The sequence below is a fragment of the Callorhinus ursinus genome, unplaced genomic scaffold (genome assembly GCF_003265705.2).
Source record: "Callorhinus ursinus isolate GAN/ISIS: 27379988/994484 unplaced genomic scaffold, GSC_fseal_2.0 scaffold18, whole genome shotgun sequence".
NCBI classification, from domain to species: domain Eukaryota; kingdom Metazoa; phylum Chordata; class Mammalia; order Carnivora; family Otariidae; genus Callorhinus; species Callorhinus ursinus.
Genome location: NW_027397080.1, coordinates 19,417,675 through 19,439,728, shown reverse-complemented (window position 1 = coordinate 19,439,728; position 22,054 = coordinate 19,417,675). Strand labels below are relative to the sequence as shown.

The window sequence follows — 22,054 nt, the reverse complement described above, 5'->3', positions numbered from 1 at the left end:
GGACCTGAGCCAAAACCAAGAGTTAGACGCTCAACCGACTGAGCCACCCGGGTGCCCCTGTATTGGATTGGATCTTACATCAAACCTACAACATCTCCCAGGAGCACATTTTTATTCTCCTCTCCTAATGAGGGCATTCTTGGTATAGGAACTTAACTTTCCCTAGCCTTTACTGGATCGAATGCTCACGCTAAGAAGTTATAATGCATTTGAGGTAAATTATGGAACATGGTATCTGATGGATGATTTCACCTGGAGTTTGTTAGGTTAGCACCTTGTCCTTTACTCATTAATTCAACGTTTGCTAAGCCAGAACCTGGATTAGACCCTGGGATACAGAGTAGCACACACATCTGGCAGGCAGTCAGGTAAGAGTAACTGGCCTCACTGGTTCTGAACCCACCACTTGGCAGGCACCGCTCTGACTCATCTACATTGTCTCGGTTATCACGGTATCTTTCCAGGTAGGTGGTCATGGCCCCATTTTTAAAATGAGAAAACTGAAGCACAGAGAAATCAAGAATGCGTGCAAGCTCACACAATCGGTGAGCAGGGTGCTGTGTGCTGGCCCTACCCCCAAGCACATGTTGTCAGTCACATTTAACCGTCTCTACAATCACACACACCCGAGTTAGGCCGAACGCCAAGGCAAAAAAATGCCCTAATTGTTGCGAACAATGATTTCTTCTCTTTGCTGCATGTAATTAATGCCCAGAAGAACCCTCCGGCTGGCTAATCACCTTGGCAGATGCCCCCTTCACAGACTTTCTCCCCTAGGGTTTCACATCCACTTCAGTCTCTCTGATTATTTGCCCAAATGGTGAAACAGGCAGTTTGTCTTCACAGGCCCCCTGACTTCTCTTTCTGTGATGCCTACTGTCTCAACCCCTTTCAAAAACCTCTGGGGAAAGGGCAAGCCATTAAAATTTTATATAGCCATACCTGTGTTTCTCAAGTATAGAATCTCTGGGGTTGGGGCCCCAACATGCACATTAAAAAAATTTAAAAAAAAATCTTAAAATGTTCATTCAGGGCGCCTGGGTGGCTCGGTTAAGCGACTGCCTTCGGCTCAGGTCATGATCCTGGAGTCCTGGGATCGAGGCCCGCATCCAGCTCCCTGATCAGCAGGGAGTCCGCTTCTCCCTCTGACCCTCCCCCTCTCATGTGCTCTCTCTCTCTCTCATTCTCTCTCTCAAATAAATAAATAAAATCTTTAAAAAAAATGTTCATTCAAAAGTTTGAGAACTGCTCCGGCTGATTTGCCACAAATAGTTTACAAGCCCTTTGCAGCTGGCCCAGGGGTCAGGGCTGGGAAGTTTGCACATTCGGTCGCATGGCACACACTTTGCCCCCCACCCTGCGTCACTGAATCAGACAGACATGGTCCCTGCCTTCCTGGATCGTCCATCTAGTAGGGGAGACAGTAATCAGATTACTGCATCAATCATTAGCTAAAATACAGATTTCTTCTGGGCCCCACTGGAGAAATCTGTTCAAATAGGTCAGAGGGCCTTCCCCAGTGATGAGCAGCCTGGTTTGGAAATGCCGAGTGTAGTGGAAAAACTATGCATGAGCTTTGAAGAAAGGTCCAGGTTCAAATCCTGGCTCCACCATCCTTTAGCTTTGTGACACCTCTTTGACTTAGTTTCCTTGCCTGTAAAATGGAAATAATGACACCCCACAGGAATTCTTGTAAGGATTCAATGAGAGAAAGGGAGCTCAGTATGTTTTAATGTCCTTCCTTCATTCCTTCGAAATGTGGAATGAAAGGAAAAGCTTTATTTCCTATTGATGTGAATTGAAGCTTAGGGTCACAAGCTGAGCACTATTTTGAGGTCAGCAAGTCCTTCCTGATAACTGAAATCCTAGCCTGTGCCCCAGATATGGTCATTCAACTTTTCTATTTTTGGACTCCTATCTATTCTTTCAGGTCCCTTACACTATAGCCCCTAACAACCACAAAAACAGCAGACTCTACCTAATTCCTTCTTAATCAGGAACCACAAACTCATATGCCAGGAGTTTGGTAGAAGATAATAGCGGGGGTAGGTGGAAACAGGAAATGAAAGCTATTTACCTACATCCACCAGATTGTCTCAGGGTGGAAGGCAGGGCCCACTGCTGCCACAACTTCAGAATTTTTTTTTTTAAAGGAATCTTTTTTTTTATTAAGATTTTTTATTTATTTATTTGCTAGAGAGAGAGAGAGCATGGGTGAGAGAGAGTGAGCAAGAGTACAAGCAGGGGGAGCTGCAGGCAGAGGGAGAAGCAGGCTCCCTGCTGAGCAAGGAGCCTGATGCAGGACTCAATCCCAGGACCCTGAGATCATGACCTGAGCCAAAGGCAGCCGCTTAACCGACTGAGCCACCCAGGCATCCCTACCTCTTCCCAGAATTTTAAAGAAAAGACAGAAATCTAGAATTTTTTTTAAAGATTTTATTTATTTGAGACAGAGAGAGCATGAGCAGGGGGGAGGGGCAGAGGGAGAAGCAGACTCCCCACTGAGCAGGGAGCCTGATGCGGGGCTTGATCCCAGCTAAACCGACTGAGCCACCCAAGTACCCCCAGAAACCTAGACTTCTTTGTAAAACTTCCCAGCTTTTAAAACCCTGGGCCACAACTCTGTGAAACAGATCAGGAAACCTATATGAAATGGATAATTCTCCAGAAAAAAAAAAAAAAACTTACAAAATTGACTCTTAAAGAGATGCCAAGTCTAAACAGACTAGTTACCACAGAAGAACTAGGGAAAGTAGTTGTAGAGCCTCCCCTGTAGATGGTTTCACAGGGAAATTCCTTCCACCTTAAAGTCAGATAATACCAATACCACTTAAACTATTCCAAGGCAATGCAAACCAAAGGAAGGAAAATGCTACTGAAGTTAGTATAACACTGACATGGAAACTGGATAAAGATTGAACCAAAAAGAAAATTACAGACCAATCTTATTTATGAATATTGACGTGACTATCCTAAATGTTAGCAGAATCTAACAGCGTATTAAAACAAATAGGGGCCCCTGGGTGGCTCAGTCAGTTAAGCGTCCAACTCTTAGTTTCAGCTCAGGTCGTGATCTTGCAGTCATGGGATCGAGCCCCACGTTGAGCTTTGCGCTCAGCATGGAGTCTGCTTCAGATTTTTCTTTTCCCTCCTGCTTATTCTCGCTCTCGCTCAAATAAATAAATAAAATCTTTAAAATAAAGAAAAAACAAAGAAATCATGCCTAAATGGGGTTTACTTAGGACTGGCAGGATACTCAGTCTATTAGGATAGGCTGGGAAGTCATTCTCAACTGGACGTGATTTTACCCCTAACAAGACACTTGGCAAAAAATGTTAAGTATCCCACAGCATACAGGACAGCCTCCCAAAGCAAAATATTATCGGCCCCAAAATGTCAATAGTGCTGGGGCGCCTGGGTGGCTCAGTTGGTTAAGCGGCTGCCTTCGGCTCAGGTCATGATCCTGGAGTCGCGGGATCGAGTCCCGCATCGGGCTCCCTGCTCGGCGGGGAGTCTGCTTCTCCCTCTGACCCTCTTCCCTCTCATGCTCTCTGTCTCTCATTCTCTCTCTCAAATAAATAAATAAAATTAAAAAAAAAAGAAATTCAAAATGTCAATAGTGCTGAGGATGGGAAACCCTGGACCTGGTCGTGTTAGTAACAGCTCCAAATCTCAGTGGCTCAAAACAACAAGGTCTGTCTCTCACTCACATTACATGTCCTTTGTGGGGCTGATGGGGCTCTGCTTTATGTCATCCTCACTCAGGGACCCAGGCGAAGGGAGGCAGCACCTGTGCTGCTAAGATTTTCAGGACAAGTGAAGAATATTGCACTGGCCGCTAAGCTATGTCCAGAAGTGACAGCCATCGTTTCCTCCACGTTTCCATTGACTGCACCTAAATTCAAGGGGATAAGGAAGTACAATCCCTCCACGTGCCCGGAGGGATTGTACACAGAGAACTGGAAATATTTGCTAACAGCACCACAGACTCCCAAAGCATTTACAACAGCCTGCACCCTCAGGTAATCCGCAAGGCCACCCAGCTTCAAATCCCACACTTCCTGGCTGTGTGCCCTTCACCAAGTCACTTAACCTCTCTGTGTCTCTGTTTCTTCCTCCAAAAATGAGGAAAATATATCTATTTTATAGAGCTATTATACAATGATGTAATGAGTTAAAACGTATAAAGCACTTAAGACAGTGCCTGGCACATAGAAAGTGCTCAGGACATGTTAGCCAGGATGTTGATGAATAAGGTGAAGTACCCCACATGGAATGGGCTTTTAGTAAAGGATTGTTGTTATGACTGAAGCTTTGAGGGAAATGAATGTCCAAGGTAACCCAGCTGGTAAGTTCAGCATGGTGGTTAAGAGACTGAGCTCTGGGGTTAGGGCTCACCTTGGCACTCAGAAATACTCAGTAATGTTAATTAATATTTGGAGAAGGTTCAGTGTGGTTAAGAGTATGGACACTGCCTGGGTTTAAATCCTGGTTCCAACAGTCATCAGCTGTGTGACCTTGGGCAAGTCGCTAAGCCTCTCTGCACTCTAGTTTTATCATCTATAAAATGAGGATTATAATAGGACACCTGCAATTATGAAGATTAAAACACAATATAAGTAAAGCCCTAGAGACCTCGTGGCCAAGTGTTTGGCACATTTTCAGCACCATGTGGTTGTTAGCTGTTCTCTTACCACACTCTCAGCTTTCCACACAGAGGCAACCAAAAATAAAAGAAAAACAGTTCGCTTCACCCAGCCTAATTAAGACGGGTGAGAAGACACAAATTTAGCAGTCCCTGAACCACAGAAATGTTGCCAATGAACCTGGGAATGAGAAAAAGAAAAAAAACTGGAAACTTTTCCTACCTGCCCCAGGGAGTCCTAGAAGTCAGCGAGAATTTCCATTTGTTCTCAGTCATCCCTGCAGCACAGAAGTTCAAGAGAAGGGACAGGCAAGAGTAAGTCCAGTAAGCAGAGGCGAAAGGGCATTATTCCCAAATCAGAGCTAAATTACTCCGCAACTGCTGGTTTCCCTCAAACCCGGCCCCCTTTTAAGCAATTGCAGTTTCCCATCCAACCAGACGGGGGCACTGAGTCAAAAGTCTTGCTCTTAGCAACAGTAAGTCACTATTTAACTGTTTTCCTACTGACCAGACGTTGTTCCAAACATTTTCCATGCATGATCTCATATTACCCTCACAGTAAAACCCTACAGAGTAGGTATTCTTATTATTCCCATTTTAGACATGACAAATCTGACGAAAGTAACTAAGCAACTTGCCCAGCAGGCCACACCTAATATTTCCAGGACTGGGGCAAAAGTACATATGGAGGCATACCTGAAAAGTTATAAATGAGGGGCGCCTGGGTGGCTTAGTCGATTAAGCATCTGCCTTCGGCTCAAGTCATGATCCCAGGGTCCTGGGATCGAGCCCCACATCAGGCTCCCTGGTTAGCGGGGAGTCTGCTTCTCCCTCTCCCTCTGCCCCTGCTCATGTTCTGGGTCTCTCGCTCAAATAAATAAATAAAATCTTTTTTTTAAAAAAAAGTTATAAATGGAGTTCATGAACTGTTATATAAAATACAGTCTGTTGGGCTACCTTGAAAAATAAACCTTCACAATGACCTGGAAGGCCACATCCAAATTTCTGGGCTTCTTGGAGCTCTGCACTAGAAGGTGGTGGAAGGTGGAAAAGCAGGACGGTAGCCCCATGCCCCCTTCTCTTTATACCCCTAAGTGCATTCCCCTGCAAGGGGCCTTGTGCACCTGTATGCTCACGTTCTGTTCTAAGGTTTCAAAACTGAAAGGGTCCATCAGGTATCCAGCACAGTGAATCACAAAAGAGCCACAACAAAGCACAACATCATCACATTTCAGAGTACCAGGGACCAAGAGAAAAGCTTAAATTTTGTTTCCAGAAAGGGAGCAGGGGGGACATCCATGCAAAGAATCAGGAATCAGAATGGCAGTGTACTTCTCAAAGCTAGAAGAAAACAGCAATATCTTCAAAATTCTAAATGAATTTTATCTTCAGTTAAATTAAGCATATGAGAAAAATAAAGACATTGTCAATGATCACTTAGCATGTATGGTAGTGTGGTGGCCAGCCTTTAACGAGTTCTGTCTCCTGCTATTTGTACCCTGACACAGTTCCTTCACACTTTGAATATGCCTGACCTATGGAACCATGGGATTTTCCAGAATTGACAATATGTGATTTCTAAGGCTAGCACAGTTGTTAAGCGTCTGCCTTCGGCTCAGGTCACGATCTCAGGGTCCTGGGATCGAGCCCCGCATCCAGCTCCCTGCTCGGCGGGAAGCCTGCTTCTCCCTCTCCCACTCCCCCTGCTTGTGTTTCCTCTCTCGCTGTGTCTCTCTCTGTCAAATAAATAAATAAAATCTTTAAAAAACCACACACACACACATTGTGGTTTCTACCTTGCTCTCTCTGCTTTGGTGAAAGCCAGCTACCATGTCCTAAGGACACTCAAGCAGTCCCATGGAGAGGTGTATATGACAAGGAAGTGAAACCTCCAGCCAACAGCCTGCACCAACTTGCCAGCCATATGAGTGCACCATCGTGGAAGTGGATCCTCCAGCCCCAGTCAAGCCTTGAAAGACTCTAGGCTCATGAGGGAACTGAGCCAGAACCACCCAGCTAAACCGTTCCCAAATTCCTGGCTCAGAGAGACTGAGATAAATACTAACTTGTTTTACCATTACGTTTGGGAGTAATTTGTTACACAACAAAAGATAATTAATACAGAAATATTAGGGAGGAGGGGGAAAGGAGCCACAGCATTTTGTAGTTCTCTCAGTCAGAAGGTGCAGTCAATACCTCCACCCTTGAGTTTGGATTTGGCCATGAAACTTGTTTCGGCTGATGGCACATTAGCAAAGATTACAGGAGCAGAAGCTTAAAAAGTGCTCATGCAATTGGGTCTTCCTTCTCTTGTTCCTAAAAATCCGTAACTGCCACCACGTGACTAAGCTCAGGTGGCCTGCTAGAGGCATATAGCCCCACCGCCTCAGCGGAGAGCCAGCATCAACCAGACATGTGAGTGAGGCCATTCCAAATTATCCAGCCCAAGCCAAACTGGCCCAAAAAAGAAGTGCCCAGGTAATTTACAGAATTACGAGTATAATGCCTGGAACCTAGTGCTCAATAAATCAGTAAAGGATGACAATGATGAGAATGACAGGAAAGAAGCCAAAAGTGAGTAATTGTCTCGGGTAAGGCCTGTGTTAGTCCTGCAGTGGGACATGGTCTTCCCAAAGAAAGGCTTCTAAGTGTATCATTCAATTAAACAAATATTTGCCAAGCATTTACTATGTGCCAGGCTCCTGGCCTGAAACTGTGATTGCAAAGTAGAAATAATTCGTGACATTGCGCTGTTCTGAATCAGAACCAAGCTTGCCTATTTCACAAAGAATTGAACTAGGACATCAAAATATTTTAAGTAGGCTCCACACCCAATGTGGGGCTTGAACTCACAACTCTGAGATTAAGAATCACATGCTCTACTGATTGAGCCAGCCAGGCACCCCAGACATCAAAATATTTTTAGAGTGGAACTTAAGCAGATGGATATTTTAGGTTGTATTTCACCAGCCTCCGGTCTTGTCTGGACACTCGAGAGCCAGACATGAAGGGCAAGGGATATCCAGAGTATCCCATAACACTCTCTACATCCTCTGTCTTTCCCCCTCCCCACCAGCAGTAAGAACACATTCTACTCTGAATCCAAAATCATTTCAACTCTAGGGGTGCCTGGGTGGCTCAGTCATTAAGTGTCTACCTTTGGCTCAGGTCGTGATCCCAGGGTCCTGGGATTGAGCCCTGTATTGGGCTCCCTGCTCTGCAGGAAGCCTGCTTCTCCCTCTCCCACTCGCCCTGCTTGTGTTCCCTCTCTCGCTGTCTCTCTCTGTCAAATAAATAAAATCTTAAAAAAAACAAAAAAAAACAAACAAAAAATCATTCCAACTCTAAACATTGGCTTCCAATTCTTTTGACTTCAACCCAAGATATGAAAAACACTTTATATTGCACCTGAGTACACAAACCTGAAACAAAAGTTCTATAAATTGAGACTTAAAAGCGTGATATATTCTGAATTTTTAAATTACATACTCTTTTCTTTTAATGCTAGTCACAATCCTCTAAATGGGTTTTAAGACTCATTAATGGGTCACAACCAGCCATTTGAACAAACTGCTCTGACATGTCACATGGCAAGGGGACTTAAAGATTATCTACTCCAATCCTGTACTTTACAGGTGGTAAACTGAGACTCAGAGAGGTTAAGTCACTTGCCCAAGGCCACATAGCTAGGAAGTCTGCGGTGCTTAGATTTGAACCAAGATGTGACTCAGCTTTTGAACTTTTACCATGTGTCAGCCACTGTGCTGAGTTCTCTAAGTTCATTATCTCATGTAATACTCACTGTGATCCCATGAAACGTATTCCTACTTTACAGACGAGAAAACGAAGTCTCAGGATGGGGAAAATGACTTATTCAGAGTGTCACAGTGTTAGTAGCGGACCCAGGACTTGTCTCCAGGTCCGGTCGTCCGTGAAGCCTGCTCTCGACCGCTAAGCCCACTATGAAGAGAGTGGTTATGAAAGTGAATTTGTGAGCTCTAAATGCCTGCAGGTGCACATGTGAAGCAGCGATAACGTAGTGCTCCCAACCCTTCGGGGCCTTATCACTGCGCACGCTTTCCTCGACCAACTCCCAAAAACCGCTGGTGGCAAAAGAGCACAGACTTTAGCCTAATGAGGAGGAGGATTCGAATCCCAGCCCCATCATTTACTCGGAACGCCAGCCTAATCTCTCTGCGCTTCAGTTTCCACACCTCAGTAGCGGAGAGAGCGATAGCATTGACTCCAGGTCTGACTCCCCGGCACCTGCAAGCGCTTGTCAGGCGTCAACCCCTCTCCGAGCCCCGCCCCCTTTCTCCCCGGGCGCATGCGCCGCTCAGGGGCGCCTTTTACGACGCGGCCGCCGCGGAGCGCTTGGCGGCCGGAGCGAAGCGGGGCGAGCGCTGCGCGGGCGGCGGCGGCGGCGGCAGGGCCGAGGGGGCGCGCGGGGGGCGGCGTCGCCATGTCGCACGGCCACAGCCACGGCGGGGGCGGCTGTCGCTGCGCCGCCGAGCGGGAGGAGCCGCCCGAACAGCGCGGCCTGGCCTACGGCCTCTACCTGCGCATCGACCTGGAGCGGCTGCAGTGCCTCAACGAGAGTCGTGAGGGCAGCGGCCGCGGCGTCTTCAAGCCGTGGGAGGAGCGGACCGACCGCTCCAAGGTGGGCCTTCCGGGGCCTGGGGCGGGAGGGCGAGGCGGGGACCCGCGCGGGGCCTCAGGCCTCCCGTCTGCCCTGTCCGTCTCAGTCCTGCTGTTAAAAATAACGACAGCTTGCTTGCCGAGCGCTTTCCCGTGCCCGTCACCTGCCCGCCCCCTGGGAAGAAAACAGGGTCGAGTCTCCCCATTTTGCAGATAGAGGAACTAAGGCCCAGAGAGGGAAACGGGAGCTTTGGCTTTACACGCCAATATTCTCTTCCAGAGCTTCAGGAGGTAGCGGAGGATGGCCATGAGGGCGTTTTCCCTACTGTTTGACTGCTAGTCCCAATGGCTGCCTGATCATAATCACCTGATGAAGACTAAAGACAGGCTAGGCAGATGAAGCATGTTATTCTTTCTAGAGCATTTACCACTGTGGGGTCACAGAGCCGTTTGAAAGCTGTGGACCCCACAGGCACGGATTTTTACACACAATTTGAGGAGGCTAGTTGGGTCTGGAAGTTCATTCACGGGCTCCCCATTTAAGGACTATTAACTTATTAGCATCAAGTTATTAAGTGCTGGAAAACCGAGGGAGGTTGACTATTTGCCTTGCGCTCCCGTCATAGAACAGGGTGGAAAATGCGTGAAATTGTAGGCTCTCAGCAAATATTTGTTGCTTTCTCCTCCCCACTCCCCATCCCCTCCAGTTTGTTGAAAGTGATGCAGATGAAGAGCTTCTGTTTAATATTCCGTAAGTATCTCCTTGGTGTTTGCCTCAGGCTAGACAGGCTGTACCCAGTTGTCTTCTCAGGATTCATTCATTGGTGTGTCAAGGGCACACATCTGGTTCTAGAAATGGGGGAAATTACAGTGTGGTGGGTTTGAGGAGGAAAGCATAAAGATGTATCTGTTGAAAGATAACTGAGGAGTCAAGGTAAATTTCATAGAACTGCAGAATGCCAGAGGCAGACAGGACCTTAGAAATGTTCTGGTACAAGTCTGACACATGAGTAAACTGAAGCCCAGAAAGGGGAAGGGTCTTGTCCAGGGTCACACAGCTATGCAAAAGTTCATACCCAAGTTGACAACTTCTTTTGCATTCTGGCAGATTTACAGGCAATGTCAAACTCAAAGGCATCATTATAATGGGAGAGGATGATGACTCACACCCCTCTGAGATGAGACTGTAAGTGGCGCGAGGGCTGAGGCTCTCAAGAAGCTAGTTCTGTTTTCTGTGGTAGCACTTTATTCCAGAATGACACACTTTTTTCTTTTTACTGGGTTAAATATTCCCTCCCCCCTTTAAAAATCTTGGTCTTGTTCTTCATCAGAATACACTCACCTCTTCCTGAATTAACGACCTTTTTTTAGATTAAGCATCTTTAGGGCCAACAGCTTGTGTCTTTTCAAAGTACTTGCGGTGGCACCATTCATCCAGAGAGCATCCTATAAATGCCAATTGTCCATGACTTTGCAGTTTTCTTAGTAACCCAACTGCAGATCTCAAATGGTGGTTTCTACTCTCGGGGTTAGTTTCCAAATTTACCTTTGTTATTTCACACAGTTAAAATCTTTGCGTGTGTTTTGTTGACATGGAATTACTACTCCATCTGAGTGTGCATGCCCTTTAGTTGGCAAAGTTCTGTATTCCTCTTGCAACACTGGATCTGTTGCTAGGAGGGTTAATACTCCATTTTTGACAGCTTGCCTTAGTCCAGCATAGCCTTCCTAAAAGAAGGTGAAAACTTTTTTGAGTGCTGGAGAAAAAAATACCAGAAGAACTTTATATTTAAAAAAATTTCTTCCTGAAAAATCGGTCAATTGGAGAGATTTAAGAAATTGATACTATTTTTGAAAGTTGGAAACATGAATTTGAAAGCAAACCCACATATTTAATCATGTTAAGGAAACCGTACGTCTGAGTTGATGCTTTTGGAGACTTGTTTACTGGGGAGATGGATTGGCTTCAGAAAACTAGAAATCTGTGTTGCATTGTGTTTAAGAGTGGGCTCTGGAATAAACTGCTTGGGTTCAAATTCTGGCTGTACCGCTGGTTAGGTGCATGCGTTTGGGACATCTCTTTATCTCAGTGCTCTGGTATGTAAAATGACAATAGTAATAGTATGAACCTCATAAGACTGCGGAGAGAATTGAATGATACATAACATGTAAAGAGCTTAGAATAAGTCTGGAACATAATAAATGCCTAATTTTGGTAGGGCAGGTACAAATACATAGCCCTTGGTTCTAAGCACTTTACATACATTATACTTTATCAAATCTATGCCATTAATTAAAAAAATTTTGCTTATTCAACTGTGACATGCCACTGACACATCTAGAAAAGTTAAAATGGTAATTAATGAAATTTAAACACAGACTAGGTGTTAGATGATTTTAAGGAATTGTTAATTGTCAATTTTTGTAAAATGGTATCATTTTAAGAGTGGTATTTTAAGTCTTTACATTTTAGAAATACATACTAAAGTATGAGTGAAATGAAATGTTTGGGATTGCTTTAAAATATCAAGCACAAACAAAATGGGGGTGATAGGAAATAGGCATAATGTTGATTGTTGAAGCTGAGTGATAAGTAAGTGGAGATTCATTGTATTTTTCTCTGCTTCTGTATATATTTGAAGTTTTCCATGGTAAAAATTTTAAATTATATGTATCTTAGAATTGATTCAGTTTAATCTCATCATTGTATGGGATATGTACTATCACTGTCCCCACTCTATAAATGAGGAAACAGATACAAAGAGGTTAAATTACTTGCCCAAAATTACACAGCTGGTAAGTGACAGAGCCACGCTTTAAACCTAGAAGTCTGGCTCCAGAGACACTGCTTTTAACTACAGTGCTACACTGCCTCTCATAATGCTACTCATAAATATTCACTGTTATTATTCTGTGCATCATTCTTAGAAACACTTTGAAGCAAACATTTGCTTTCTTAAATTACATGCATTTTGCTGCCCCTAACGTCTAGGCCCCTCCTGTGTGGGTGTTAAAACACTCTAGAGATGGTGGGGGTGTGGCTTAGGGCTTTAGAATCTTTGAGTTATAGAGGAGACACCTGTTTCCTTTTTTTTTTTTTTAAGATTTTATTTATTCATTTGAGAGAGAGAGAATGAGAGATAGCATGAGAGGGAAGAGGGTCAGAGGGAGAAGCAGACTCCCTGCTGAGCAGGGAGCCCGACACGGGACTCGATCCCGGGACTCCAGGATCATGACCTGAGCCGAAGGCAGTCACTTAACCAACTGAGCCACCCAGGCGCCCGAGACAGCTGTTTCTTAGATATTTCTTTGGAAAACTTTTTCTTCATTAGCAGTTTTATTTGACTTTCCAAAGCTCGTGAGTTGGTAGCGTTTTGTGCTCTTTTCAAAATGGAAACCCCAAATTGTATTTTTTTTTTTTAAAAGAACTGAAGAGGACTCAATATACAGGGTAATTTTGAACACAAAAATTGCTTGAGCGTTAAGTTACCTGCTCTTATCTCTTAACTCTGTTTAATAGGTTTCTGCCAAAAGTATTTTTTCTCCCATGAGTAAGCTGTTTTATTTAACCTCCTCAGCTTTGTCTGAATGTGCTGAGTTGCTGATTCTCTCCATGCATTTGCTGCACGTGACCTGATTTGAGCCTCCTCTTTGTGTATTGCTTCGCATGTGATCTTAACCCACTCAAAGATGCCACTGGCTTATGTTGCAGTTCTCAGCTCTTTTCTTGTTGGTTTAAAGATATTTGTGTATAAATGCCAGTAAAATGCCATTCCTAAAATTTGATCTCCTTTTAATAAAATGGAAGGCAGTTGAGTCAAAAAAGTTTTGAAAAACTGAAAAATATGCACGATGTGATAATGCACATTTCTTGATTTTTCTTCCCTTTCCTTTCTCAGGTACAAAAACATTCCACAGATGTCCTTTGATGATACAGACAGGGAACCAGATCAGACCTTTAGTCTGAATCGGGATCTTACGGGAGAATTAGAGTATGCTACAAAGTAAGCACTTGGCCTGTCTCCACTCTCTGGCTTCTGAGGAACAGCAGGTGTTCACTTGCAGTGAACATACATGCGTTAGCACTTCCTGAGCTTGCAATTCAATTTTGGCCCATTTCCTGCTTTCTTAGCATGAGAAACAAGTTAAAACAGTGGAGGAAACTTGATCCTTGGCTTGGTCAATTTTGGGCAGAGATGCAGTGCAAGCCATGGACTTGTTAAACTTGTAAGCAGTTGACAGATCTGAGTGATCTCCTAGGATGGTCTTAGGAAAGAGGTTTTCAGAATTCCTCTTTGCGTAGTGGGCTTACAATAGGCCACATTACCCAAGACCACCTTATGTCTTCACTGGTTCTTTTTCCTAATGGTAAGGTTGGTGAGATCAACACCGAACTTGTGTTAGAATCCCTGCCTGGTCATACAGCATTTCTCATTCTTGCTCCTTGAGGGCAGGGCAGTGTTGACTCATTTTTCTATTCCTGTTGCCTGGAGCAGGACCTGGCAGATGCTCATGCAGTTTCCACTGAATCAATTCTTGTGCGAAAGAGAAGAATGATACATAAGAGTCCAGAATGTTCTCTGACATTTACCTGGGTTTTACCACAAGTTGGAGCTAGAATTGTTGTTTTTGTCCTGGTGGTGAGATATTCATTGAACTCTAACCTGTGTCTTCTCTCCCCATTCCTTTCATTCTCTAGAATTTCTCGTTTTTCAAACGTCTATCATCTCTCAATCCATATTTCAAAAAACTTCGGAGCTGATACCACAAAGGTCTTGTATATTGGTCTGAGAGGAGAGTGGACTGAGGTAAGAAGGGGCAGAAAGCATGACCAACCCCCCCCCCCCGTGCACATATATGTGTGTATACGTCTGTATGCTGTGATATGGGCACTCCGAGGAAAGGAAAAAAGAGCAAGTGAGATACTACTTTCAGTCTGTGTATAATTTTTCTTGGTTTCATTACTGTAAACAGTCCATTTCTTTTGACAGGCTGTAGGTATTTTTAAGGGAGTTGAAATAATACAGTTGATAATTCATTTCTTTCACTTGGAGATTCTTTTCTTCATTTGACATTTTTGATAACTGTTCTTGTTCCAGGCACCCAGAGATAAGATAATAAACAAGATAGATAAGGTCCTCTTTTCGTGGTGGTGCCATAATAGTGGGGGAATGAATCTTTTAAGTTATGGGGTGAATCATTGCTAATGATCTTTGCAGTCTTACTAGGATAAAAGTGTCAAAAGGGGGAAGAGATGACTTCCAGAAATGAACCTGAATAAGGACTACTCCAGTGTGTGGTCTGGGAAATGGCCAGCTGACCCAGCCTCTCACTTTTCTTGCAGCTTCGCCGACATGAGGTGACCATCTGCAATTATGAAGCATCAGCCAACCCAGCAGACCACAGGGTCCATCAGGTTACCCCACAGACACACTTCATTTCCTAAGACTGGCCAGGGCTCCCACAGAGGCGCTGTGTCGGTGAAGATGTACAGCATCCTGTTGGGGAAGACAAAGAGATAGGGTTCCAGAGAGAGTTGGTGCCACAGCCTCTGCCAAGCTTTGTCTTTGGGGCTTGCTGCAGAAACCTGGCCTATGGAAGATACCACACCACCAGGGAGGGTAGTGTGGGTGCTGAGGGACAATCGTGGTTCTCTAGGGCCTAGAAATTGAGTTTTGGGCTGGGCAGCATCTGGCAGTCATTGGATAATGTCTGCCTTTCCAGTCAGCGTGGCCATGGGATCCCAAGTGTCTTGTTGCTTTGTGGCAGGATTTTTGTGTGACTTTTTTTTTTTAAACGGAAACCATTTCCTGGGCTGCAGTAAACTTTCTGAAGCCTCAGCATTGTGTTTCTATTAGCCATCAGGAGGGTCTCCAACTAGAAATACTTGTCCCTGCTTGCTCCTTCTTCCTGTCAGCGTTCAGCATTCTTGTCAAGTTGCCCAGCTTGGAGTTGTCTGTCATGTACTAGTGTCCCGTGGTTATAGCTAGAAGAGCAGGAATCTCCTGATGATGCCTACTAGCTTGAGGAGCTCTTTTTTTCTTACTGCCTAGGTAAGCAGTCTGGGGAGAGCATGGGCATTTCTGTGTTTGTGAGTTATCCTGGTTGGATAAGAGTGGGACTTAGGTAAGATTCCCCTTGGGACATCCTTAATGTTTATTAGCTTCTAACTAGTGTCGTAAGCGCAATGCCAGAAATTGGAGATCTCAGTTCTTCTGTTCATGGCTTTTTATTCACCGTACCTAATAAGCTTCCTAATAAATCTTTGCCAGACTTAATGTTTGTATATTCTTTTGATTTCTTGGTAGTACTGATGAAACTTTTACTTTACTGGGAAGTAGTATGGAGATTTTGAAATTTGTTGTTGTTGTTTTGTACTAGGTAGGTCATAGTGCCACAGTGATATTTAAGACTAGATTATTTTCTTCAGGAAGGGTACATTGGACTAAAAACACTCCTACAGCCACCCACCCACACTTTGTAAAAAGGAAGGTGAGGTTACAAACCGATGTTCCATTTCTCATGAGAGGAAGTAACGTTTACAAAGTGGAGGGACATTTACAAAACAAGGGAGAACAGATTCCGGAGCTCACCAGAAGAAATGAGAGCAAGGAAAGTAAGTGAGCAGCACATGTGGACCCAAGACTGGACTTAAATTTTGTAAGTCAAGACAGCAACTGGAGACAATTTAAGTATCTAAAATGAGGGGATTTGAGATGGTCAGTATTCTCTCCTTTGCAGAAATAGAAACAGTGAATAATGGGAATTAGTGTCGAATCTCATCCTCTTGAAAGACTTCCTCTGAAGTGTTGGCCCACACTTTCTCCAGCCTGTCCAAGGGAAAGCGTGCCACCGCCAAGCTTTGCCAAGCCTCAAGATTTCTAAAATGTAACTGGAAATCAACCAGAGTGCAAACGCAATTCTTGATGCACTAAAGGTCCTACTCCTCAGCCACAGCCTCTTTATTTCAGTTGGATCATTTTGGAGATTAAAGGCTGTTTTAAAATTTGGAGTAGGAGGAAAAATAAAGTTAGAAATCTTAGAGCAGACTATCCCTTCACTAGTTCCACTAATTAAAGCCTAATCACAGGCAGGCCCTGGGACTGGGCTTCTGAATTTGAAGCTTCACTCTGAAGAATTTGTTCAAGAACTTGAAGAAGTGCCCCAGGGTCCCAGGGGATTGGGGGTGCAGGAGGAATTGTTTACTCTTCTATAAGCAGACCTAGCAGGGCTCCTGGGGCGGTGGCTGGCAATTATGTGGTCTGGGCACACTCATCCCTTTCTGACATCCAGTCTGGTTCTTTGGCTTGTTGCAGTCCTCAGGACTCAAAAGATTCCCTGTTCAGAATTCTGGTATTTTAGGCTCTGTCTTTGTGACCTGTTGAGCACTTAAGACAAACTGCCTCTCAGCCTGGAAAGGTGCTTGGAGTTCCCAAGTTTACTGTTTTCTTTCAGTTCAAAGAAAACTGTAGGTAGCAGCATCACTCATTTCCTGTTTGTAGATGCCCACATAGTCCTTCAACTCAGTTTGCTTCCCCTGCCAGCCTTTCTGTGGACCCGGAACCCATTTCCACTTTATCAGCGTGGCAAGGAGGAAAATGGGGACAAAATGCAGGCCTTTTTGTTCTTAACAAACTGGAGCTCATTGATGGTATTCTGTTCACTGTCCACATGGCATTGCTTGTTGAGGGCAGAGCTAAGACAACACTGCCTGTCCAGCTGTCCTGCTGTGACCTGTGTTGTTTTCCCAGGTACTTTTTAGTCATTAAGTCCTCACACTAATTTTTCAGTGTATAAAGCATTTCCATACGACCTCTTTTGAGTCTAACAGCAAAGCTGTGAAGTAGGCAGGGTGGTGTTTATCACCGTGTTATAGCTCAGGAAGCCGATGCAGAGAGGCGGCATTACAGTGTCATCCTGAGATTGCTGTTTCCTTCCCCTCCCTGAGCGTCTGTTTCCTCATCTTTAGAATAAGACGAGAACTGGATGGTCTCTAAGGATGTCTTCAGTGTATGATCCATCCGAAACTGCTAGTGTGAGGGGTGCCTCTCCTTCCGGATAGCTTTCCTTTAGGAGGCGCATGGGTGTTGGTAGCAGGCGGGAATTACCGACGCGCTGTCTAGATTCTGCAGGTGACTCCGTGGCTTCATTACGGGGAGTGGCCCCACCGTACCCAACATGGCAGCTCCTATCTGGCGGATCGCCGACGCCCACTTCCGGGTTCCGTACCGCTGGCCAGGCTACTTCCGGCAGCGCGATGGCTGGGTTCCCGGGACTCAAACGGAAGTTCCGGCGGGGGCGGCCGAGGGGGAAGAGTGTGTGTCTGTGCAGGAGAAAGAGGAGAATCGCCCGAGAGGTCTCGAAACCCGCAGGGAGTAGAGGTACCCTCGTCTGGGACCAGCCGGCGGAGGGAGGGTACCGGGCGGGGGGAGGAGAGGCCGGACCTCCGCGGGGGTCCCGGCGAGTGGGGAGGGGACCGCAGTTGTGAGGGATGGGGGCGGGGAGTGAGGTGCGAAGAGGCGCTGGCCGGTCTTGGGGACTTTGGGGGTAGAGTGGGGCAGGAAGGCGTCCGGCTGTGATTGGAGGGACTTAGAGTCGGAAGTGGAAGATCCCATTGTGGGGCTGGGGCTCCCCGGGGTCAAAAGTAGAACGCCTCTTTGTGGGCAGGAGAGAGGGTCCTGGCTCAGGGTAGAAAATGTCACAGTAGGCAGGGTGCGACTCTTGGTCAGGACAGACGTTCCTAGTGTGGAGAGTGGGAGACCCTGGGTTAGGGTGGAAGTAGTTACTCTGAGGAGCTTCCTTCCCTTGTTGGGGGAGGCATCACTTTGAGAGGGGGGACCTGGGATGAGAGATGGAAGTCTCCCAGCCAGGAAGGAAGGGAATCCCAGCTTAGGGCGAAAGATGTATCCCCGTGTGGGAAGAGGGACCCCGAGGTCAGAGGTGAGGGATCCCACGTGGAGAGGTGCACTCAGGGTCAGAGATGGAAGGTTGAAGCAGGTGGGGAGGGGGGTGGTGGGTGGGCACCACTCTGAAGGGTAGACGCTTAGGGGCAGGTGGCTTCTGGGGACTTGGGAGGATGCTAAGGATGGGGAGGAGCCAACCAGCCACGCATTCTTTTGTGTGTTCAGGAGTCCCAGAGCATGGTCAAACCGGGGGACCTGGTTGGATTCAGTAGGCACTAGCAGCAGCAGGTAGCCCCATTCAGTGGGGCGTGGGGCACAGTTACAGGGTGGGTAGTGGACCCGAGTCTGTGTGCCTTCTGGGGACATGGGCAGCCCCTGGGGGCTCAGGGAATGGCTGAGCCAGAAACTGCTTGTGAAGGCCGGGTGGGGGCTGGTTGTCGGGGGGGGGGGAGGTTGGAGAAAATGTGTGTGTGGGGGTGTTGGGGGTAGGGGCTAAAAGCATATTTTTCTGGCATTTTTCTCCCCTTCATTTCCCGGTGGGGCTGGGAGTTGGGGAGGAGGGAACCCGGGGCTCTATTAGAGGCACGATGATTGGAGAGCAGGGAGGAGGCAGTTAGTGGGGGGACGACAGCAGGGGATGCCCTGGCTCCCCTCCCCCACAGTCCCTAAGCCCTCTCTCTGCCCTTCTGGGTCTCCAGCAAGCTCAGGCTGTGTGGTGGGCCAGAACCAGGGACTGTGGTTTCAGCCCTGGAATGGAGGCAAACTTCCTCCCTGCTCTGGCCCGAGATGACTTGCCTGCCTTTTCTTGGTGCCCAGGACAGAACCGGGGTGTTATGGGGCGCTGACATTCTGAGTGGGCCCTCAGTTTGAGGCTCTTCTCCTGTGTCAGGAGTCTCTCCCCTGCCTGGTCTTGCTCTTGACCACTCCCCCAAATTTGCACAGGCCCCAGCCGTGGAGCCTGCAGTGTATGTGTGGTAACACCATGTCTGTGCCCCTGCTCACCGATGCTGCCACTGTGTCTGGAGCTGAGCGGGAAACGGCCGCGGTAAGGGTCCTCCCCTGCCCTCGGCAGCCCCTGGCCCAGCCCCCGGCCCAGCCGGGGAAACTGGCTGGAAGGGGTGTGGGGAAAAATGGAGGTGGCACAGTTGAGAAGGGAGCAACCTGAAGCCAGGCAGTAACGGGTTAATAGCCTGTTTGGCTGCTACCACGGTCCCCCCCCCCCCCCCCCAGTCCTTGGCGGCGCAGGGGGATGGCCCGAAGTTGGGACCGAGGGGGAATGAGAGCAGGGTAGTGGTGACTGCCCTCTTCCCACGTCCCCATGTCTGACCCTTTTTCAGGTTATTTTTTTACATGGACTTGGAGACACAGGGTGAGTGAGCTGGAGGGGGAGGGGGTACTTCCTTGGGAAGGTGGGGAAGGGCCCAGGGGGCAGGGTTAGGGGGCCTGCGCCCTCCCTCTCCCCCTCCCCACATGGGTGCCGGTTTTCCCTTCCTTCCTAAAGGCACAGCTGGGCTGACGCCCTCTCCACCATCCGGCTCCCTCACGTCAAGTACATCTGTCCCCATGCGTGAGTGTCACCCCTGCAAGGGATCCGCTGGGGGGTGGTCCTGTGGTCTCGGGCCTGCTCTGTCCTGTCAGCTGCATCCTGCGGCCTGAGCCCAGGGCAGTTGGAGGTGCCATTTTCAGCCTTTACTCCCGTGGAGCTCGCAGCCCCAGCCCCCAGCCCTAGGCCCTCCTAGACCAGGGATCTCCTAGAACCAGGAGATCCTGTGCCCCTTCCCCCAAGTACTCACCCACTGAGCTGGAACCCCGTCACACCGAGTATCAGGCTCTGCTTCTCTGCTGGTGCCCCAACCACAGCCTCCAGCCCCACGTGGCAGGTTGCCTGGCAACACCTTAAACACAGCCCTTGCCTGCTGGGAGGGGCCCCCCAGGGGCTACTCTGCCCCCTCCTGGCTCTCTGCTGTGGCTTCCACATCCCTTCTGCGCATGATGGCCCCTCTCGCTGCCCCTCCCCAGACCCCGGATCCCTGTGACACTCAACATGAAGATGGTGATGCCCTCCTGGTGAGTGGGAGTGGGGGGCGTGGGGGGAAGGATGGGAGCTGAGAGAGCTGTAGGGGGCTGGCCAGGGTCTTCCGGGAGCCAACACCTCTCCTCCCCCAGGTTTGACCTGATGGGGCTGAGTCCAGATGCCCCAGAGGACGAGGCTGGCATCAAGAAGGCAGCACAGAACAGTAAGGCCCCAGCCCCTCCTCAGCATCTGCCCTCCCCCCCTTCCATCCCCCCCCCAACAAAAGCATTAGGCAGTACCTGGCTCCCTTCCCTGGGCCGCCCAGCAGCTTTTCCCCTACCCAGTCATGTCCCTTCCCCCCAGTCAAGGCCTTGATTGAGCACGAGATGAAGAATGGGATCCCTGCCAATCGAATCGTCCTGGGAGGCTTTTCACAGGTGAGGGGAGAGAGAGGGGGTGGGGGGTGGCAGGTGAGCTGTGCCCTCATGACCTCTAATTCTCTCCTCCCTCTAGGGTGGGGCTCTGTCCCTCTACACCGCCCTTACCTGTCCCCACCCTCTGGCTGGCATTGTGGCATTGAGCTGTTGGCTGCCTCTGCACCGGGCCTTCCCCCAGGTGAGTGTCTCCATGACCCCACTCCTGCCCTTTGAGTCTCCTTGTGGCCTGGGGCTTGTGCCGAAGCATCGGCTTTGCCCTGGAGGTCTTTTCTGGCCCACAGGCAGCCAATGGCAGTGCCAAGGACTTGGCCATCCTTCAGTGCCATGGGGAGCTGGACCCCATGGTTCCAGTACGGTTTGGGGCCCTGACGGCTGAGAAGCTCCGCTCTGTTGTCACACCCGCCAGGGTCCAGTTCAAGACTTACCCCGGTGTCATGCACAGCTCCTGTCCTCAGGTCAGTGATGAGGGGCCCCGGCCTACGCCCAGCCCTCTCCCTCCTCCCTCCACCTGGGAGCCTCTCACAATCCCTCCTCACCCCCAGGAGATGGCAGCTGTGAAGGAGTTCCTTGAGAAGCTGCTGCCTCCTGTCTGACCGGAGGCAACAGCCCCCAGCGCAGCCCCCCAGCTCTTGGGGGTCCAGCACGCGCAGCACCATCTTGGATCTGAGCCGGTCGAGCCCCTGTCCCCACCATCCCTGACCTGTCCTCTTCCCATAGGCCTCTGGGGCAGGCAGGCCGAGGCCTGGCCAGGCCTTCCTTCCTGGCCTCAGCCACCTGGCTGTCTGCAGCAGGGGGTGGGCCGCCCACTTCTCCCGTGTCCCTGGAGGCGGGCCCCCCTGGCAGCAGTATTGGAGGGGCTGTAGGCAGCGGGAGAAAGGGGCCCAGCCGCTGACCCACTCACTCAGGACCTCACTCACTAGCCCCGCTTTGGGCCCCCTCCTGTGACCTCAGGGTTTGGCCCCACCTACCACTCCACCCCCAAGTGATTCTGCCCAGATAATCGTGGGTCTCTCCTCCTTCCCTCCAGCTGCTTCTCAATCATGAATGTGTCCATGGCCCTGGGCCCCCGTGCTGCTGTGGGCTACCTGCTCCTGGGCAGGGGTGTTGGTGAGGGGGCAGAGTCCTTCAAAGGGGGCCTTCCCTTAGCCTCCCCAACGCGGGGGCTGGGCCCTGCCTCCCTCTTACCCTGCTCCCCCGCGGGCCTGGAGCCTGCAGGGCTGGACTGAGGCTCAAGGTCTCCCCCAGCTGTCCCACCCCCACGTTGTCCCCACTCTAGGGCCAGGGGAGAGGTGGGGGAGGAGTTGTGTCTTGTCTTCTGTCTCCATGTGGTTTTGGGTGTTTTTCTTGTTGTGTCCTGGATTCCGATAAAATTAAATTGCTTCAACTCTCAGGCTGGATGATTCTATCCCAGGGGTAG

General features: G+C 48.4%; 2 protein-coding genes and 1 long non-coding RNA gene across 7 annotated transcripts; 2 read left to right on the top strand and 1 right to left on the bottom strand.

Annotated features, from left to right (window-relative positions):
- Positions 1–3,685: 3,685 nt before the first annotated feature.
- Positions 3,686–8,939, bottom strand: LOC141374449 (uncharacterized). The gene is made up of 4 exons (XR_012381346.1): positions 8,860–8,939; positions 8,448–8,605; positions 4,869–4,923; positions 3,686–3,895 (listed from the first exon to the last, which is right to left on the bottom strand). It is a non-coding gene; the product is annotated as an uncharacterized lncRNA (long non-coding RNA).
- Positions 8,940–9,018: 79 nt separating this feature from the next.
- On the top strand, positions 9,019–15,561 carry PITHD1 (PITH domain containing 1). 2 transcript variants are annotated; one of them, XM_025856813.2, is made up of 6 exons: positions 9,024–9,305; positions 9,991–10,034; positions 10,392–10,469; positions 13,183–13,287; positions 13,983–14,091; positions 14,628–15,561. In XM_025856813.2, the coding sequence occupies exons 1-6, from the start codon at positions 9,108–9,110 to the stop codon at positions 14,727–14,729; spliced, it is 636 nt and encodes a 211-aa protein (XP_025712598.1). In that variant the 5' UTR covers positions 9,024–9,107; the 3' UTR covers positions 14,730–15,561. The 2 variants fall into 2 exon arrangements, with proteins under 2 accessions (XP_073759286.1, XP_025712598.1); XM_073903185.1 differs by lacking the exon at positions 10,392–10,469 and having other exon boundaries at positions 9,019–9,305.
- Positions 15,562–15,710: 149 nt separating this feature from the next.
- Positions 15,711–22,027, top strand: LYPLA2 (lysophospholipase 2). Of its 4 annotated transcripts, none has more exons than XM_025856815.2 (10): positions 15,711–17,664; positions 19,129–19,231; positions 19,524–19,555; positions 19,688–19,753; positions 20,206–20,253; positions 20,353–20,423; positions 20,564–20,637; positions 20,714–20,815; positions 20,919–21,092; positions 21,180–22,027. In XM_025856815.2, the coding sequence occupies exons 2-10, from the start codon at positions 19,154–19,156 to the stop codon at positions 21,228–21,230; spliced, it is 696 nt and encodes a 231-aa protein (XP_025712600.1). In that variant the 5' UTR covers positions 15,711–17,664; positions 19,129–19,153; the 3' UTR covers positions 21,231–22,027. The 4 variants fall into 4 exon arrangements, with proteins under 4 accessions (XP_025712600.1, XP_025712599.1, XP_025712601.1 ...); XM_025856814.2 differs by having other exon boundaries at positions 20,901–21,092; XM_073903186.1 differs by lacking the exon at positions 15,711–17,664 and adding an exon at positions 18,339–18,474 and having other exon boundaries at positions 20,901–21,092.
- Positions 22,028–22,054: the final 27 nt, after the last annotated feature.

Bases quoted from the DNA above. Each gene is read 5' to 3' on its own strand.
- LYPLA2 (XM_025856814.2), top strand. From the start codon at position 19,154: ATGTGTGGTAACACCATGTCTGTGCCCCTGCTCACCGATGCTGCCACT. The intron at 20,254-20,352 runs GTGAGTGGGAGT...CTCCTCCCCCAG, and splicing joins AAGATGGTGATGCCCTCCTG to GTTTGACCTGATGGGGCTGA. The intron at 20,638-20,713 runs GTGAGGGGAGAG...TCCTCCCTCTAG, and splicing joins TCCTGGGAGGCTTTTCACAG to GGTGGGGCTCTGTCCCTCTA.
- PITHD1 (XM_025856813.2), top strand. From the start codon at position 9,108: ATGTCGCACGGCCACAGCCACGGCGGGGGCGGCTGTCGCTGCGCCGCC. The intron at 10,035-10,391 runs GTAAGTATCTCC...GCATTCTGGCAG, and splicing joins GAGCTTCTGTTTAATATTCC to ATTTACAGGCAATGTCAAAC. The intron at 13,288-13,982 runs GTAAGCACTTGG...TTCATTCTCTAG, and splicing joins GAATTAGAGTATGCTACAAA to AATTTCTCGTTTTTCAAACG.